Raw genomic sequence first — 18835 nt, 5'->3', positions numbered from 1 at the left:
CCTGACACACAGGTCACGCTTCCAGCTCAAAAGAAAAAAGCAGCATATCTTACCTTGCTGAAGTATCAAGAACCATCAGCAGCCGCCCGGGTGAGGACACAGATCTGGCAGCACCATGATACTTACTGCAGCAGCAGCCTTATAGCTTCCCTGAAACAGCGGTTTCATACAGCAGAGAAGCTGAGTGATAGCTCTACTAAAAAAGTAAATAATCTCCTCTCTGATACAGCAGAGCAGGAAAAAGAACATTTTGTAAACTCCCCCTCTCCACACGACCATGTGGAAAGGAAGAATCATTGAAAAGGAAAGCAAGACACAAACATAGGCCTGAACCTGCTTCCCTCTCCTACCACCTGTCCCACAGGAGGACAGAAAAAAAACACAAGGAGCATAGGTTAGGCCAGGTTCTTATAGGCGGGGTTCAATTAAGTGTCTAATTGCTTGTTACCATCTGTCCTATCATTGCAGGGAGATAGAATCTTCCCCCCCCCCCCCATTCGTGCTGATGCTTAGGACGTAAGTGAAAATAGCATTATCACATCACAATGTCCTGTCGTGGAAGGAATCTGGATATCACACTACATCAGCTTGTGTGTGTGTATGTGTATATATATATATATATATATATATATAATATTAACTAACGGCATTACGAGAAGGGCATAATGGGAGTCTGAAGCATTGTAAAAGCGATCTTGACGGAAGGCCCGGAGAATCCAGCCACCTTCCCCATATTTTCTCAAATTTTTGGTTACACTTCCTTTTAATTTATACAGCACACTCCAACCTTAGGATGTTGTTCATCTTGTTAATGTATTCCTGTACGCTGGGGGGAGCGCCCTGTATCCAATGGGCTGCTATAACTTTACGGGCTTGGTAAAGCATTCTCTGCACAGCTAAGAGAGTGTGCTCGTCCGCATCAGGGAACGCCAAGATCCCCAGTATACACACCCTAGGATCCAGAAGAAGGCTCACAGAATAAGCTTTATGCCCAATCTCTATAACCCCCCTCCAAAAGTCTCCCAACTGCACACATCCCCAAATTTATTAAGTGTATTAAATTTGCTTTCTCTGCACCACACCGTGGGCAATTAGGCATGGGCCAGGAGCCTATTGTATGCAGAAGAATTGGAGTCTTATATGCACGATGGAGAAGTTACAGTTGTGAGAGTCTCTGTGCCTCAGAGATATCTTGGTGGTAAGCTCTAGTATATTGTTCCATTGGGCATCAGAGACACCACCCACATCCGTTTCACATTTTTCTTTTATGGAGAGGGGATACTGTTGGAGATGTTCACACAATAGATCGTTTTATAGTGCTGATATAAGACCTTTGGCCGAATTTTCATTAGAAATATACGCTAGGGTTATATGCGTGGAAGCAGTTAATTGCCTAAGGCGCTCCTGAGATGTATAAGCACGGCGTAACTGGAGATACTTGTAGAATTGTGTATGGGGGATATCATAAGTCTCCCGAATATGGTCAAGAGACAAAATTATCATCCTTTCTCAGCTGATGCAAATAAACAATACCATGGCCTTCACATGGAGAGAAACCCTCCAATCTAAAGAATTCTGGCAATTTAGGATTTTGTCATAATGGGGTATAGTTTGTAAATCCAGTAATCTTTAGCAATGCTTTAGTCTTATTCCAAACCTTTACCAACAGGACCGATGTTGGGATCTCTCTCCCACCCAATTTCGTGTCCCCCGTCTCTAATGCCATAATAGGTAGACTGTGGCCACTAGCCCAGGTCACCAGCCGTCCCACTTGTCCCATAGATTGCAGAAGCCCTCATCCCCTGATCTGCTATAATTGGGAAGCAAGGAAGTGTGTGTGTGTGTATGTATGTATGTATGTATGTATGTATGTATGTGTGTGTGTGTATATAATAAATATATATATATATATATATATATACACACACAATATAGGTAGAGCCAAACCTCCCGTCTCCTTATTTCTCTACAGGGTTTCCAGTTTAATTCGTGCCATCCGTTTACGCCATACTAATTCTCTAAATAAACATTGGACTTTATGAAATATCCTTTGTGGTATCCACACTGGAGAATTATGTATGATGTATAATAATTGTGGCATTGGTATAATTTTCAGTAAGTTATCCCTGCCTATTACTGAAAGCGGAAGCTTACACCAGGTGTCAATCATAGCTCGAAAATTTAGCAAAATCACTGACATTGGGAGTTATGATACCGAGGTACTTGAAGGAGTCAACTACTTGTAAGCCAGATTGGACTAAGTGCTCATTATCCGGAGGTGGATTCAAGGGCATAACCACTGATTTGGACCAGTTTATTAAGAGGCCAGATCTACGACCAAAACCCTCAATGAGTGAGATGATCACCGGCAAAGCTCATGTTGCTTCTGATCTTTCCAACAAACTAACCTCTCACTAACCCTATACTCGCCTAATCCCGCCGAGTCCCGCTTCTGGAGGTGGTCGGGTGACGGAGATCTCAGCCGCTGCAGCCCGGCGTGCGCGCTGAGATCTTCATCACCCGACCACCTCCAGAAGCGGGACCCGGCGGGATTAGGTGAGTATAGGGGGCTCTAACGGGGGGTCGGGAGCCTGTCACCCCGGCACAGGGGGTGACAGGTTCCCTTTAAAGGTTTTGATCATGTCCCCCCTTTCCCTTCTTTCCTCCAGACAATACAAATTCAAACCCTTAAAGGGGTACTCCGGGCCAGCTGTATAATCCTTATCTGGCCGGGGAGGGGGTGGAAATAGAAGGCTCCGGTGACTTACCTCCCCGGTTCAAGCGCCGGCTCCCGGATCGCGCCGCCCTGTACTCCCGTCACCCGGCCGCTTCGTGGACTGAGCTGCGGCTTGAGATGCGACTCCGCTATGACCGCTGAATAGCTGAGCTGCCTTGAGACGTCATGTCTCAAGCCGCAGCTCAGTCCACGAAGCGGCCGCGGGACGGGAGTATGGGGCGGCGCTGGAACTGAGCAGGTAAGTCACTGAAGCCTTCTATTTCCACCCCCTCCCCGGCCAGATACGGATTATACAGCTGGCCCGGAGTACCCCTGAGGGTACGTTCACACTTACCGGATCCGCAGCTTATCTTCCGCTGTGGATCCGCAGCAGATTTTATTTAAATAACTGAACACAGCATCAAATCTGCTGCGGATCCTGTAGGTGTGAACGCACCCTTAGTCTTTCCTGATATGGTTTATGCCTGACACCCTCTACCATTATTGTAGCCCGTCTTTGGACCCGTTGTATTTTATTAATATTCTTTGTTAGATGAGGTCTCCAGAACTGTACACAGTATTCCAGATGTGGCCTCACCAGAGCTCTATACAGTGGGATCACAATCTCCCTCTTCCTACTGGTTATATCTCTAGCTATACAGCCCAGCATACGCGTTTCTTTCCCCACCGCCTGGTTGCACTGGTGACTCATTTTAAGGCTGTCAGAAATCACTACCCCTAAATCCTTTTAATCAAATAGACTGCAGCTTTTGTGTTCCCTTTTAAAAACATTGTTGATGAAAATTTGTCATAGTTAAGGATTGTGATTTTTTTTTTTTTTTCCCTCAATTAAACCTCCTCTTTGTGCAGTGCTGTGGCTCCTGTATTTGCCGTAACGGTTTACTTGGCTGCAGCAGTGATGTGTCCCAATTGCTGCCATCAGCAGTACATGGCACAAGATTTTTGAGGCCAATGATGAAATGGATATACAAACCTGTCTTTGCTGCAGTATGTAAACAAAGGTGGGGGGGACCTGAGCTGCAGCAGTGAAGGCTGTGGGGAATTAAACCGGTATAGTTAATTTTTTTTTATTATATTATGTTACAATCCCAAATGATAGCAAAAGTTATAAATATCTTGGCCAATCACAAAGTGGGTCTTCAAGGATGTGGTGAGTGTAGGGCCTGAAACCCTCTTGAATCTACTATGTGTCCATTCTCTCTATAATGCCGTGGGTGGATGAGAAATGTCATATTGTAAATGGGAATGTGTTTTATAAAATGCTTGTTCTATGAAATAACTAAGAATATTGTAACCTTTCTGTAGCTTTGTAACCTTGTTGCATTTTGCTTATCCTTCAGAATTCATGTAAAGTACTTTCCCGAGAAGACCAGCCTCTGAAAACAGATAGCAGAAAGACTGAAGAGCTTTGCAATGGTGACAGGCTTTCCACAGGACAAGAGCAAAGTGTGATGAGTTCTGAATTGTTTAATATACCACAAGTGGCCGATGGTGATACACAGAGGTAAGCGAAGTTGTGATGTTTATTTCCCCAATGCTATTTGCCAGGCCATCTTGGAACTTTCTCCTGCATTTTTTTTTGTTGAAATGTGTTTTTAATGGAGAAATCTGACAACTATTTTAATGATTTTAATGACACTTTAATGATGATTCATTCAAACATCTTCTAATGTGTAGATCTGGGTCTACACTCATTATTTATAGTGGCACTTGTTGGGTTGTTTAATTTCTTTCAGTTTTTAAATAACGATATAAAGACTAAACAATGCACTCCTAGGCCGCATTCACACACACACACACACAGTCCTAAAGAAAAGTATATTTAGTAATTTTGGGGGCTTTTGCTTTTATACAGCTCACTTTTTAATAAAAATCAAATGCTATCTATATTCTTTGGGTCAGGATGAGTAAAACAATACCGGTTAATATAACTTTTTTTTTATAACTTTTGCTTTATTTTATTAATGTTTTTTTTTTTTTTAATTAAACCTTTCCTCTAAAACCTTTTGTACAGACCTCCAGCAGCCATAGGAACAGATCGGCATGTTTCAGTCAGTCACATTGCGGAGGTGCCGATCAGGCTCTGGTCTCCAGGATGATAGTTTTAGTAAGCCATTTAAATGGTTAAGTGACTAACATGGCGCTATATCCGTAACAGCGTCATTTGATGCACGTGCCGGCCACGGCCGTATCACCAGCTGCTTCTTTCCTAGGCACTAAACTTGAAGACGCCCCATCTTTACTCTCCAATTAGCATCATGATTTTCTAGTTTTTGGACATCATATTGATATCTGATCAGTCTTGGGCCACGTTCCCACATTTACTGTATGTCACCACATGCAGCCGAAGCCAGACCCTCATATGGTAACCAATAGGTGTATGGCCAATAATCCTGGTAACAGCACGTGACTACTGGGGAAGAAATAGGAGCCTGGTTTTGGCCTCCTACATCTCTCTACATGTAGAAACGCGTTTTTCATGGTTTTTATTGCTTAAAACATAAACAAATTTCCACATTAAATCAATGATTAGAGCAGTCTGCATATTGTGTGAAGGAATTCTCACAGGATTGGTAGGTAATATAGCTCCAGGCGGCACATTTAACACCGCTAAACCAGAAACTACCAATACCGCCATACTGTGACTTGATAACACCACCACACCAGACCAATACCACCATACCCCCCCCCCCCTTCCTTCGAAAAGACACCAGATTTATTGGCAAGTCTGAACAGGAGGTGGAAGACTAAAAAAAAATAACAACAAAAAAGTTATTTCCTTTCCTCTGCTCCCTGGTGCTGCCCGAGGCACCGGACCATGGGTCCCTAGTGATAAATACGGCCCTGGTGCCAGCTGCTGTTAGCTATGCCTGTTGTCCCCTTCCCCTGATCCTGCACCGTACAGTTACAATGCTGAAATTTGTGACACCAGAACTTGATATGGACTTTGACTGTAAGATATGCTAGCTGTTATTTTGTACTGATGCCACTGTACTGTAACCTAAATATATTTATATTTCAGTTCACTTAAGAGACGAGCCCGAGATGTCAGGAAAGCAAGCACTGCACATAAAGTGCAAAAGATGAAGCAAAAGATGAATGAAGCGGAACGAAAAAGAAAAAGGTGGTTATTCTGGAAACCTTATCTCATTCCAGTTGGATTGGTTTCAATCCTATTAACTGGAGCTTATGTCTGTTGGAAATGTTATTCTCTTTGACTGTCCATATAATTTGGTGCTTGTGAGGGTGGGCTATGAACACCCTACAATAAATCCTGGGTGCTGTCACTGGGACAGACTTTACTCCTGAGAGATGGTGAGTGGTTACAAAAGGATACAATCTGTCTGGTCTTAAGGCCATCTCAGGAGGTTCCTCATTGAAGGTGTGTGTGTGTGTGTGTGTGTGTGTGTGTGTGTGTGTGTATGTATGTGTGTGTAAAAAAAAATAATAAATATATAGTTTTTTTTGGTAAGGGAAAAAGGTACATTTGTATGTTTTTCTGTTATGTTGGTTTAGCATAATTATACCAAATATTGTGAAAATATTTGACCAGATATTACATTGTAGCTTTTATGCGGACTACTCAGGGTATCACATTTGTAAAAGTGTGCAGTCTGGTAAGGTGGTACCATCTGTTCTACAGTTGAAGACCCCCCTTGGTAACAAAAATTGTAGAAGTTCTCCCTTTTCACTATAGAGTACACAAAGCAAGACCTCAAAAATAATGTCAGTCACATGTTGCTGCTTAATGTGGGACTGGTAGCCTGCAATACTCTGTTTGAAAGTATGGTTTATTATTATAAATCTTGTTTGTTCTCATCTTTATTATTTTTTGCAGACACACATGCCTATACACTCATCTCTAACCTCTATATGTCTACTTTATATCTATATATACACCAGCCAGATCACTGCTTTTAGAGCAGAGTGGTGGTCTGTAACCTAGACAAAGAGCTGTCAGTATTGGGAGGGAAAGAGCAGTGTATCAGAAGAAAACAATTTTGCTAAATGAATGTATTTGCGGGGAAAAAAATTACCTTATGAGCCCTCCCAAGTTAAACTATGCTAGATGGGGTTTTCTAGGAAAGAATGTGATGATGGCTTTTCCTCAGAATAGGCCATCAATCGCTGATGAGGATGGTGGAGACCTCTGGAAATAATGTTGCTTTAGGCTATATATTTAATAGATTTATAGCTACATGAAGGCTGTTGTACAGTGGCAGGATTGACTGTCTTTTTTTTTTTTTTTTTTTTTTTTAAATCCCTTTCTTTTATACTCATTACGTTTTTTTATTGACTAGACGCTGCAGAGCTTCATTACTATAAAATCATGACATTATGATTTCTGTATAAAATATATCCTTTACTAGAAAGTCCCATAATTGCATACTGTATATGACATACTACAATGTAGAAGTTTTAGTCTACACAAGTTAAAGGAGTACTCTGGTGAAATTTTTTTTTCACCAAATAACACACATTACATGTGTTGTTTATGTGAATGGCCCCCTTCCCCATGTTTCCACCCCCCACCACCAACGCTTGATCCGGAAGTGTATTATCGAACACTTCAGGACGCAAGTGCGGAACAGCAAATCAGTGCAGTCATTGGCTGTAGCCCCTGATGTCTTCTGTTATGCTCAGCCAATCGTGGCTGAGTGGCTGATGACACGCTGGTGGGGGTCGGCATGAGGGAGGGCTGGAGCGGCCAGGCCGGCCTCCTGAAGAGTGACATAATCGTCCAAAAATGCCATCCGGAAGGGGTCAACAGTGATTGTGAGTGTTCAATATTACACTTCCGGGTCAAGCATCGGGAAGGGGGCCATTCACATAAATAACACATATTATAATATTGTATAACGTTGTAATGTGTGTTATTTAGTGGATTTTTTTTTTTTTTACCGGAGTACTCCTTTAACTGTGTATTACGGTTGGGGGCAGTGGGCAAAAGGATGGGTTCCCATCTATTAATTCAGCAAATGTTGCCCTCTTGCCCTAAAACTGAATATATACATATGGTATGCTTATATACAGAGTGTGGACATAGGAGGATATGTCACAAACCCCCTTTTCTTTCTCGGGAATGGTGAGCAGTGCTCTCTTGCTGATTAGTCAATTTGTGAGATGTATCATTCATTAGTATGACCATTATATCATTAACACAAGGGTGTTCCTGTCTCTAAGGGCCCTATTCCACAGTAACGATAATCGGCCGGACCGGCCCCATTTGGCCCGATTCGGCCGATTATCGTTCGGTGAAATAGAGAGAACGATCAGCCGATGATCGTGTCATCGGCTGATCGTTCATTTAGGGCCAGACCTAAAATCATTGTTCCCCCACCGCACATCGCTACGGTTGAATAGCGGTGCGCGGCGGGCGACTGACTATTTGACAGCAGCAGCAGCATCATCATCATACATTACCTGTCAAGGCTTCTTCGCGCTGTCTTCATCCCAGGGTCCCGCGCGCTCTATCTTCTGAATGGCTGGTCAGCTGACGGAGCGCTCAGCCAATCACAGGCCGGGACCGCCGCTGCCTGTGATTGGCTGAGTGTGGCCTGTCAGCTGACCGGCCATTCAGAAGATAAAGAGCGCGGGACCCTGGGATGAATACAGTGCGGTGAAGCCTGGACAGGTAATGTATTACTGCTGCTGCAAGGACATCGGTAATGATGTCCTTGCAGCCTTTGCTCAATGATCATCGGGCCGTGGCATAGGCCCAGTAAACAAGCGGCGATCTAGCAGATCGCCGCTCGTTTACATCGTTGATCGGGCCCTCCTCGGCCCATGGAATAGGACCCTAAAGCTGCCCCTATTGATAGGAAAGCTGCTGCCAGGATCCTACAGTGGCGGCTCATCTTCTGTAGAACAAAAGGATTAGATAATTGAAATCCAATATGCCTGAACGTTCTTTCACCAATCTGCCATCAGCGGAGAGTCAGGCTAAACCAGCAGAAATCTATGGATTTGACAGACACCTATCTAATGTGTATGGCAAGCCCAGCATTGTTGATCTATCAAGTGGATATAAATCTCTTAGTAGTGATGTTTCCGTCTTGTTACAGTAAAGCTCCTGAGCAAACTTCTGTATATGGTTTGCTGCACATCCAGTTGAATCATTTTGGTACACAGATGGGGAGTTCCATGAGTGGATATACCATCATTGTCGTTAGGGAAACGTCTGTGAATTCTCAGCTATGTTCCAGTTCAGCTAGATTAATACCAGGTGGTTTGTTCTGTTTTACTGGTTACATTAATTTCAGAGGAAATATCATAACTAGAAGTCAGATTATAGGGACTGCCTCTCCCCTGTCTTGTTAGGGTATGTTCACCAGTGCTGTGGTGGTGTTGGTGCAGGATATTGCAGGAACATATTTCCCTGTATCATGTGAACATACCCCAACTGTTATACAGAATTGTGGCCTCTTCTTTAGCTAAGCTAGTGGCCTGATAGCTTGTGTGTTCTGTATTTCACTTACAGTCTTAGGGTAGCTTCACACGTACCGTATCGCTGCGTATTTATCGCTGTGTGTTTGGTGCGATTTTTTTACATGCAAGTTTTGATTTTCACGTGATTTTCATGTTAAAATCAAAATGTAAGAATCGCACCAAAAACGCAGCGATACGGTACGTGTGAAGCTACCCTCAATGTGTACCTGTCGTTTCAAAAAACTTTTTACGTGTCATAGTGTGAGTGTTTAGACCTGTACTGATCGGGGAATGACTGGGAAGAGGACAGTGCATCCTCTCCCTGCTCTGTGTTAGAAAAATAGAGTCAGGCTTATAATGGAGCTCTATGGAGCCTGACTCTTTTTCTAACATAGAGCGGGGAGAAGACGCACTGCAGCCTTGTCCTCTCCCCGGTCATTCTCCCGAACTGTACAGGTCTGAACACTCAGACCCTGACTGATCAAAACTTTTGATATGTCCCCATGATAAGTACATGTTAAAGAAAAACCATCCATATGTCTATTCTGTCAGCTTCCTGCTGCGTTGGATAGTTGCCTTTAGTGCTGTTCTGTAATCTGACATTTTGTAAAAAATTCTCTTTAATTTGCACTGATAGGGTCACAGAGACAGGTCTGTGACACTGTTTGCACCCGTCCCACTCTCCAGCCATTCCCTGCCTCCTCCACAATGATTGACAGCTGTCTCGCTTTGAAATGCTGCGCTGCTGAAGATGAGCCGGCTGTCAGCTTCCCTTTAATTCTTGTGTGTGTTTTGGGGTTTTATGCTTCAAACATTGATGTTCATTTTGGACCAAAGTTGTAGGTGGTATGTTTGTTTGTTTTTCTTGTAATATTGAGTATTTGGAACCCGATCTTATGAGTTGTAGGGCACTCTATGGTAGCTGAGCAGGATCACTTTTATATTATGTTTGATTGTTGTTCACTATATGCAGCATGGATACATGTAAGTGAATCAGTTGACACGCAGCTTAGTTTGATTGTAAATTTATTAGCTATTATCAAAAACTGCGAGGTATTTGCTTTTGCGCTATCCACCCTCTATTTCATATATAGAGAACAGTGTGTTGTCGTGGACCACATGGTTTAATCATGGTTTCTTAGTATTTTTAAATTGGATGTGTGCCCTTTATTATGGACTACTCTGAATCTTGTTACGTAAAGCATTAAGGGTTGTGTAGAGACCCCATTTTTATATACCATATTAATGTATTTTCAGTTTATCAGAGGGTGGTTCCTGTTCAAGGTCCTCCTCACTTGGCTAGAATACAGAGCAGTTACAAGAGCGTCTCATCTGGGGGACCTGTCCTGCTTTACACAAACATCCCATTGATATAATTAGGCACCGTGTAATACTTTTAATGTGATGCAACTGCAGAGTTATTAACATTTAGCTGACGTTCACATGGGGTGGACACGCTGCACTGCAATGTTTCAAATTTTCCCCATTGTGATGTATTGTTGACAAAATGCTGTGGTTTCACATGGGCTCCCTACGTACCCCCGCCCCACCTCAGATACACAACAAATATAATTTGGTGAAGGCTTTCTGCCAAAACATTGCAGATTCCCACAAACCCAGACAGAATAGTTTCCATTTTAATTAAAAAAAATGTACTGCTCGATGTGAACATAAACTATATGCAGTGTTTACATCTGATCACCAGGGTCCTAGAAGGGGGGTGTTTAATGATCATTGTATTGTCAGAAGGCCCTTGTACCAAAAAGGCATTAAAATAATCCACGTGGAGGCTCCTGAGAGTAGTAGAGTATATAGTACAACAGTATCCGAGCATCTGCCACTGAACTATACTAACTCTTCCTGGGCAATACTCCTGCAGGTCTTCCTCTGTAAATGTTTGGACCATGTTATACTTTTCCACTTTATTTTGTATTCAGAAAACAATAAATGACTTACAAGCACATGAGCTGTCTGTGTTGTTTGTTCTTGGTTACATTGGTACCAGGATGTAGGTAACCGCTGCATGCAAGAAAATGCATATAATCGGATGTAGTATTAGAACCTGATCTCTGGTAAAAGCAAAAGAAAAAAAGGCAGAGTAACTAAGCAGATCTTTGTGGGTTTATATTCCTTTGCAACCAAAGACTGAATGCCTAAGGGGAGCATGTATTCTAGACAGTCTGTGAACCCCCTTCTCCCTCCAGCCTCTGCTCTCTGTTAGTTTTACCTGGAGCCAAAAGCCTATGTTTTCTGGCACAGACTAGTTAGTCACTGCTGAGCGCTCACTCTCAGAATGGTGCCGTGCATGAAAGTATTAGTAAAGACAGGATTGTTCTTGCTTTTAAAATCCTTGTGACTCCACAATAATTCTAATAACAAAACGCCTACATTTGTTCTTGCCTTTCATTAGAACCAAAGCTGGCTGTACTCATATTTCTCTCTTCCTCACCATTCAAATACATGCTTTGTTTGGCAAAGCCTGTACCATGATCTTAGTGGGGAGAGGGGAGCATGCTTTGATGAATTTATCTGTATTTTTGATTTTTTTTTTTCTTCATGTTGTAATCAAATAAGCTTAGGACACATACAATTGTTGAAGAATTAAAGGAGAAGTTTGGCCCTACTTTTTTTTTTTTTTTTTTTTTAAGCGCTGGAGAGGTTAAAAGAAATGCTCTTACCTCCCCCGCCCCAATGCTGGTGGCTGCATACTGCTGCTCTGGTCCCAAGCCACCTTCTGGTCTGATCGGGGACCCGGGTTGTGACGTGTGAGCAGTGGCGTAGCTACCATAGAGGCAGGGTAGGCAGTTGCTATGGGGCCCCTGCAGGAGGGGGGCCCAGGAGAGAAGGTAAGAGCTGGTGTCTTTCTGCTTAACCCCTTATGTACTGCAGCGTGTAAGGGACGATTATCATGCGGAAAATCATAAAATAGTTCGTATTTAAGTGATAAATCGTCCTATGTAATTGCAGACAACGATCGAAAAATCGTTTTGTATGTCGTTGATCTGAACCTAAAATTATCATTAATCATTCGCTGTAATCCCACATTCGTTTGCTCAAGTTCCAAGTTTTTTCACTAATCGTTCAGTGTAATTGCACATTGCCCATTGTTTTGCTGGGATCAGAAGGAGTATACGATCATAGTAACGATAGCAATAACAATCGTAGTAACTATTGTAACTAACGATTATCGTTCTGTGTAATATGGTGAACGATTTTTAGGTTAACGATAAACAATCTCGTTTGCGATTTTTTTTTATTGTTAGTCAATTGTTAAGAATCATTCCGTGTAATAGGACCCTAAGTGTCCCAATGTTTACTTACATGCTGCAACACAAAAAAAGGGTTAACAAGCAGAAGACAGAGATCTCTGCTTCACTGCACTGATAACCTCTGATAATTTTTTGCTATGGGGCCCCGTGAACCCTAGCTACACTCCTGCGTGTGAGGGCCACTCAGCATGTTATTTCTTTTATCTTTCCAACCCCAGCACTTGCTTAAAAAAAAAGGGTCTGCCCTGAATTCTTTAAGCTGGTATTGGATTCTGCTGACATCTATTGTGTATGGCCAGCTTTAGGTTTGGACGGAGAAAAATAACTTTTTTTCCTCCAAAGGATCAGAACATATATCCTTATGAATCTACTTTATTGCATGTAACAAATTCTTAAAGGTAGATTAGAATTAAAAAAAAAAAAAAAAGTAACTTTGCAAATAGTCTTGTTACTGTTTTGGGTCTTCAGGTCTTTTATAAATCTGTTTCTTTATGGTAACAAACTGACAATGCTGACATGTCACCCTACTGAATATATGTCACTAAAGGTATGCTCCAGAGGTGTCAGGATGATATACAGATTTGGAGAATTCTTTTTTAAATAGAGGCACTTTACAAATCTGTATAACTTTCTGACAGCAATTCATTTAAATACTTTTTTTTCCCCCTCTCTGGAGTACCCCTTTAAAGTGACACTGTCACCCCCTTTGTGCATTCTGACATCTCTACACAGGTGTAAAGGGTAAATTTAGCATTTTTCATACCTTATTTCATATAATACGTCATGGTGTTTGTTCAAGTAAAAAATGTCCTTTTATCAACTGCAGATTGTATAAGGGTATATTCACACGGGCGGGCTCGCAGTGAGATTCTCGCTGCGAGCCCGGCAGGTCCTGTCAGTTCCCATAAACTACATACTTGCTGCGGTCTAAACGACCGCAGCGAGTATGTAATTATACCGCCCTTAACCCCCTTCTGCTCCCCCGCTGTAAGCAGCATACATTACCTGTCCTTGCTGCACGGGTCCGGCGTCCTGCTCTCCCGTCTGGCCAATTAGTGTGTTGCCCAGCCGGAGCCACTGATTGCCCGGACGGGAGAGCAGGACGCCGGACCCGTGCAGCAAGGACAGGTAATGTATGCTGCTTACAGCGGGGGAGCCGGCGGGAGCAGAAGGGGTTAAGGGCGGTATAATTACATACTCGCTGCGGTCATTTAGACCGCAGCAAGTATGTAGTTTATGGGAACTGACAGGACCTGCCGGGCTCGCAGCGAGAATCTCGCTGCGAGCCCGCCCGTGTGAATATACCCTAAGGTGGGCGTGGCCTCACCGTATTAGCGCCACTTAGCCCCACCGTATTAGCGCCACTTAGCCCCGCCCATAACGCCCATTGGTTGGTCGACGTAAAGGGGGTGGGGTCTAGACCTTTTGGCCAGCCTGTTCCAATGGCCGGTGAGGGCCAACTGTGACGTTGTGGGCGGGGCTAAGTGATGTTAATGTCACGAGGCCCCGTCCACTTAACACAATCTGCATTTGATAAAAGATGACTTTTTACTTGAACAAGCACCATGACGTGTGATATAAAATAAGGTATCAAAACAGCTAAATTTACCCTTTACACCTGTGTAGAGATGTCAGAATGCAAAAAGGAGGTGATAGTGTCACTTTAAGACTCAGGAAACCAATGGATGCAAATATGTTAGCTGTATATGACAACACAGGGTTTGGCAAAATGGTGGAGAAATGTAGCATCATTGTCAACGTTTCTACCATTTCCTATTTTAATCACTTTGAGATAGTAGGATTTAAGGCCTTATTACACCAAACAATTATTAGCCGTACTTGGCCAGTTAGCAACTGCCCCTGTCGATAATTGTTTGGTGTAATAGCGCATGTTAAAAGACTGCTATCAGCTGAAGTGGACAATGTCTGCTGATCATGGTTTTTCATGATGTTGAAAAATCACGATAAAGACAGTGACGATGTGCTGCACATCGCTCCGCGCAATAGGAGCGGCTGCAGCAACAGACTGCCACTGACTTCATGGGGCCACCTAGATGATCGAAGGACCAATCCGGGCAGTTCCCTGTGACCCTTCCCACTCTCTTTCTGTGCGTGTGATACCACGGGCAGTGAGCTGGGAACAAGGAGGAAGCAAGTGCTGACCTGACAGGTCGGCGCTCTCTTCCTCCTCAATATTGTGCCGTGTAATACAGCCTTGAGTTGTGAAGTTTAATATGAAATGTAGCTCTTTCGAACAAAGGTCAGTATAATCAATTTCCATTGTATGTATCACAATTGTTAAAGTATACCTGTAATTCTAGGTTAAAATATTATAGTGCAGCATAACTGTGCATTAGGAGACAGAGCATCCTACTCCGTAGCATAGCACTTGTGGTAAGTGTAAGTCCCAAGAATCGCATTATATTGCATGATACTGGGTCCGGTACTGGCAATAGGTGCCTAGGAGATGAGCATCCAGGAGGGCAGACCACAGCTGAACTGAAAATCAAAGTAACAATTTCACTGCACTATAATCATTTTATCTAGACGCAGTACACTTTTTAATTTTCCAATTTCCACTATTAGACATCTCTATGTTAAATGTAAGGCAACTTTGCATTTATTTTGGTTAACTTAGTGCTGACTTTAAACCATTCACATCTAAATATTCATAAGGATTTCTTTTGGCCTTCGAATGTTTAAGGAGCACTGAACAGTGGGTGCTCCAACAGGTGACAGCTAAGCTATTTTAGAACACTCTACAGTATCCAAAGGCAACCAGCAAGTAAAGCATTTACTCTTAGGGTAGCTTCAACCATGCCGTAATTTCAGCTGCAGATCCGCAGCAGATTTGACAAAATGAATGAACACAGCATTAAATCCGCACTGTAAAATCCGCTGCGGATCTGAAAATCAGCTGCGATACGTTACGTGTGAAGCTAGGCTTAATGTAAAATGGTCATTGGTTAGAGCCTATTGCGATATATAACTGTGAGAACATAGGATATTGTATGGTGGTAGCAGATGTCTATTTACCTTGTTATATTAAATCTTTTATGTTTTATTCAAGGAAGAACATGGGTTGCTTTATTTTTGCAGCCTTTTTCATTTTATTTTTCATATGTTACTGAATTGGTCATTTTGTTTTGCATTGTGTCATAGGCCGAGGCTCCTCGACACCTAAATCTCCATGGCTTGTGACTATTCTACAGCAATTATTCTGCGAAACCATTGACATGCAAAGCAAGACATGAAACCCTCTTCAGGAGCAAATGTGAGGTTTCAATAATGAGCTGACCTCATTGTGTTATCTGTTTACCGCGTAAACTACTCCCATCCAGAGGGTAAAGAGCATCACCAGCATGAAACTTTACAGAACTGAGTCCACTTCATTATCTGTCGAGTGTTTTCTATTGCATGTACTTTACAAACATATGTAAGATACATCAGAAATGTACTTTATATCATTCTGCCATCCACATTGTATTTTTATACTTTTTTGGCAGCATTAAATATTTTTTTAAAATTATGTGTTTACTTTTATTGGCAAATTTTTCACAACTGCAGATTAACAAACATAGCTTTTTTTTTTTTTTTAGTTGTCAGTGATCACTTTACACCATTTTGCTGTATCTTTTCCTTTCCAATATTGCACAAAATTGGGAGGGAAAAGCAAATAATGGTAATGGGGTTGGGGTTTAAGGCCCTGTTTATATTTTTTTTTCTCTTGTCATCAGGGGGGCAACTGATGCTTACCTCCCATCCCACTGCATAGATATACAAATGCATCTCAATTAATTAGAATATCATAAAGTTTTGTTGTTGTTTTTTTCTTTTCAGTGATTCAAAAAGTGAAGTCATTACAAACAGCGGTAATTTTTTCTAGTGTTTTATTTCAGTAATAACTATATAATATAGGTGTTTCACTTTTTGAATTGAATTACTGAAAAAAAAAAAAAACTTTGAAGAAATTCTAATTTGAGACGCACTTACACATCCTCTAGAGGCTAAAGCTTGATCGTTGTTGTTCTGCCATCCGTTGTCAAACCTGCATTGTTGTCATGTTCTTTAATTTTGCATTGAAGTATCAAATAGGCCACACTTGCCTTGCACACTATGAAGAATAAAACTATAACTTTTCCAGGATTAAAAGTACACAGCAAAAGGGAAGGTATTACTAGTATCGCTCATCAAGACCTCTGTGACACTGTTTGTGGTGTGCTAATGCTTTTGGGGGAGACAGATGCACTTTAAGCTTTGGAAGGAGCTAAAATAACAAACAACAAGCTTTGTCCTATTCCCTTTTAAAGAATAATTAATTCATCCCAATCCTAGATAAGATCCTGGAAAAAACTGCAGTCAGGAAAAAAGGGTTCTCCTGAAGAATAACCTAAAAAGCCAAGAGGTGCCCTGGCTCAGTCAGTAGTTGGCAGCTCTTTCTGAGACAACTCGTCTCAGATAAAACAAAGTTAAGCAGTTTATATTATCCTAAGGATATAGCACGATACTAACTACTTATCCCTACATTTATAGACCACGTCTATTAATATTAGTTTAGCAAGATGGTTAGTAAGACTACTGTAAAGCCCTAATATTAAAGGCTATAGTGGACTGAGTTTCTGTTTAAGGGTCTGTTCACACCCACAGACTCGCTGCGTAAAACTCGCATAGAACTCGCATCAAACAAGCATGAAAGTAGCTGCGTTTTTTTGTGGTGTTGAGCTCGCCTGTAAAAAAAACATGTGAAAATCAAAACTCGCATGTAACAATCGCACCAAACATGCAGTGAGAATACACATACATTGACTTGATAGCAGTCAGTATCACTGTGGATTGATGTGCGAGAAACTCACAGAGATAAATACGCAGCAAGTCTGTACATGTGAACAGACCCTAAACAGAACTTTTAGAATAAATATGGGGTGACTTGAATTACTTGATAAACATTAAATGGCACTCGTGGATAATATAGCTATGATAATGAACATACATTAACGTTAACAACTGGGGTTCATCCATTTCAGTTTCATTGCAGTACTATTGCAGCACTGCATCATTTTAGTGAAAATGCTGCAGTACTAAAATAGCCTTATACAGTCATAACTTTGAGGTGTTTTACTTAAAGCGAATGTCCCATTAGGTAGATCGTGTTTTTTCCTTTACATTAGCAGATCAGCGGTGGTGCCCAGTTCCCGCGCTTCATGTCGGGCACTGGCCTGACTGTATGCACTGGGCGCACTGGTTCTATATTTCAACATCTATGCATGAAAGAAAGATAGTGTTGCCACCCAAGTAAGCCAACAGTTCACATTTAGGGCCCTATTACACGGGATGATTATCGTGCGGAAAATCGTTAAATCGTTTGAATTTAAAAAATAGTTCTGTTTAATTGCAGGCAACGATCGAAAAATCGTTTGTATGTCGTTGATATAGATCTGAACCTAAAATTATCGTTAATCGTTTGCTGTAATTCCACATTCGTTCGCTCAAGTTCCGCATTTTTTCTCTAATCGTTCAGTGCAATTGCACATTCATTGTTTTTCTGGGATCAGGAGGAATAATTGATCATAGTAACGAGCGCAATAACTATCATAGTAATGATTGTAACTAACTATTATCGTTCTGTGTAATATGGTGAACGATTTCAGGTTAACGGTAAACCATCTTGTTTGCGATCGTTAGTCGTTAAAAATCGCTCAGTGTAAAAGGACCCATACAGTATGACTACTTTATGCTGGCATGATGTGATATTTATGCCTTTGCTATTGTAGGACGTTAGGATTTTGCGTTTAGAAGCAGTTTTCCAAAGAAAATAAATTTTTAGAGACCAGAAGTTTCCCAGGACTGCATCCAGCTTTTCCAGGCACCTGGATCTGCACAGAGTTTAAAGGCAGCCATCTGCCATGCCCACATCCAAGCCTTGTGAAGTGCTTTGCTAGTAGTGTAAATTTGCCCATCCCTAATAGATACCATATCTGGGTGCATATGACTTTTTTTCACCAACTGTTGTTGCATTTATACGTGAGATCTTTTACTTTTTATTTCTGATTGGTGCGTTATCCAACAGCCAGCTGAGGAAAGGCGAAAGGCATAGCATAATTGTTGAAAGTGCCTGATGGGAGTGTTTTACATTGGTGGACACAACAATCTGTTCCTTACCAGTAAGGGCATATACAGGCAAGTTAGCTTTTATTGTAAATACATTTTAATTGTTTTATAACCCCAATTCCCCAAAAAAATTGTTTAAAATGCCTAGAAAAATATGAAGTAGGAGTTTGCAAGACCCATATTTTATTTACAATGGAACTTAATCGCAGCAACTGGTGAAAAGGCTAGAAAAGTAAGTGGTACTAATACAAAAAAAGCTGAAGGAGCAATTTACAACCAAATCAATTTGCAG

The 18835-nt window shown here is 41.7% G+C and overlaps 1 protein-coding gene across 1 annotated transcript in view; it reads left to right on the top strand.

The window, feature by feature from the left end:
* PTPN2 (protein tyrosine phosphatase non-receptor type 2) overlaps positions 1-15964 on the top strand; it is a 58560-nt gene extending 42596 nt beyond the window's left edge. Inside the window, exons 8-10 of the mRNA XM_069957806.1 lie at positions 4078-4241; positions 5760-5861; positions 15598-15964. Of these exons, the coding sequence (XP_069813907.1) occupies positions 4078-4241; positions 5760-5861; positions 15598-15619 (288 nt within the window). The 3' untranslated portion in view covers positions 15620-15964. The remainder of the gene's footprint in view (positions 1-4077; positions 4242-5759; positions 5862-15597) is intronic.
* The last annotated feature ends 2871 nt before the right edge of the window (positions 15965-18835 follow it).

Source organism: Dendropsophus ebraccatus, chromosome 2, assembly GCF_027789765.1.
Source record: "Dendropsophus ebraccatus isolate aDenEbr1 chromosome 2, aDenEbr1.pat, whole genome shotgun sequence".
In the NCBI taxonomy this organism is placed as follows: domain Eukaryota; kingdom Metazoa; phylum Chordata; class Amphibia; order Anura; family Hylidae; genus Dendropsophus; species Dendropsophus ebraccatus.
This window is presented reverse-complemented; position numbering and strand designations above follow the sequence as displayed.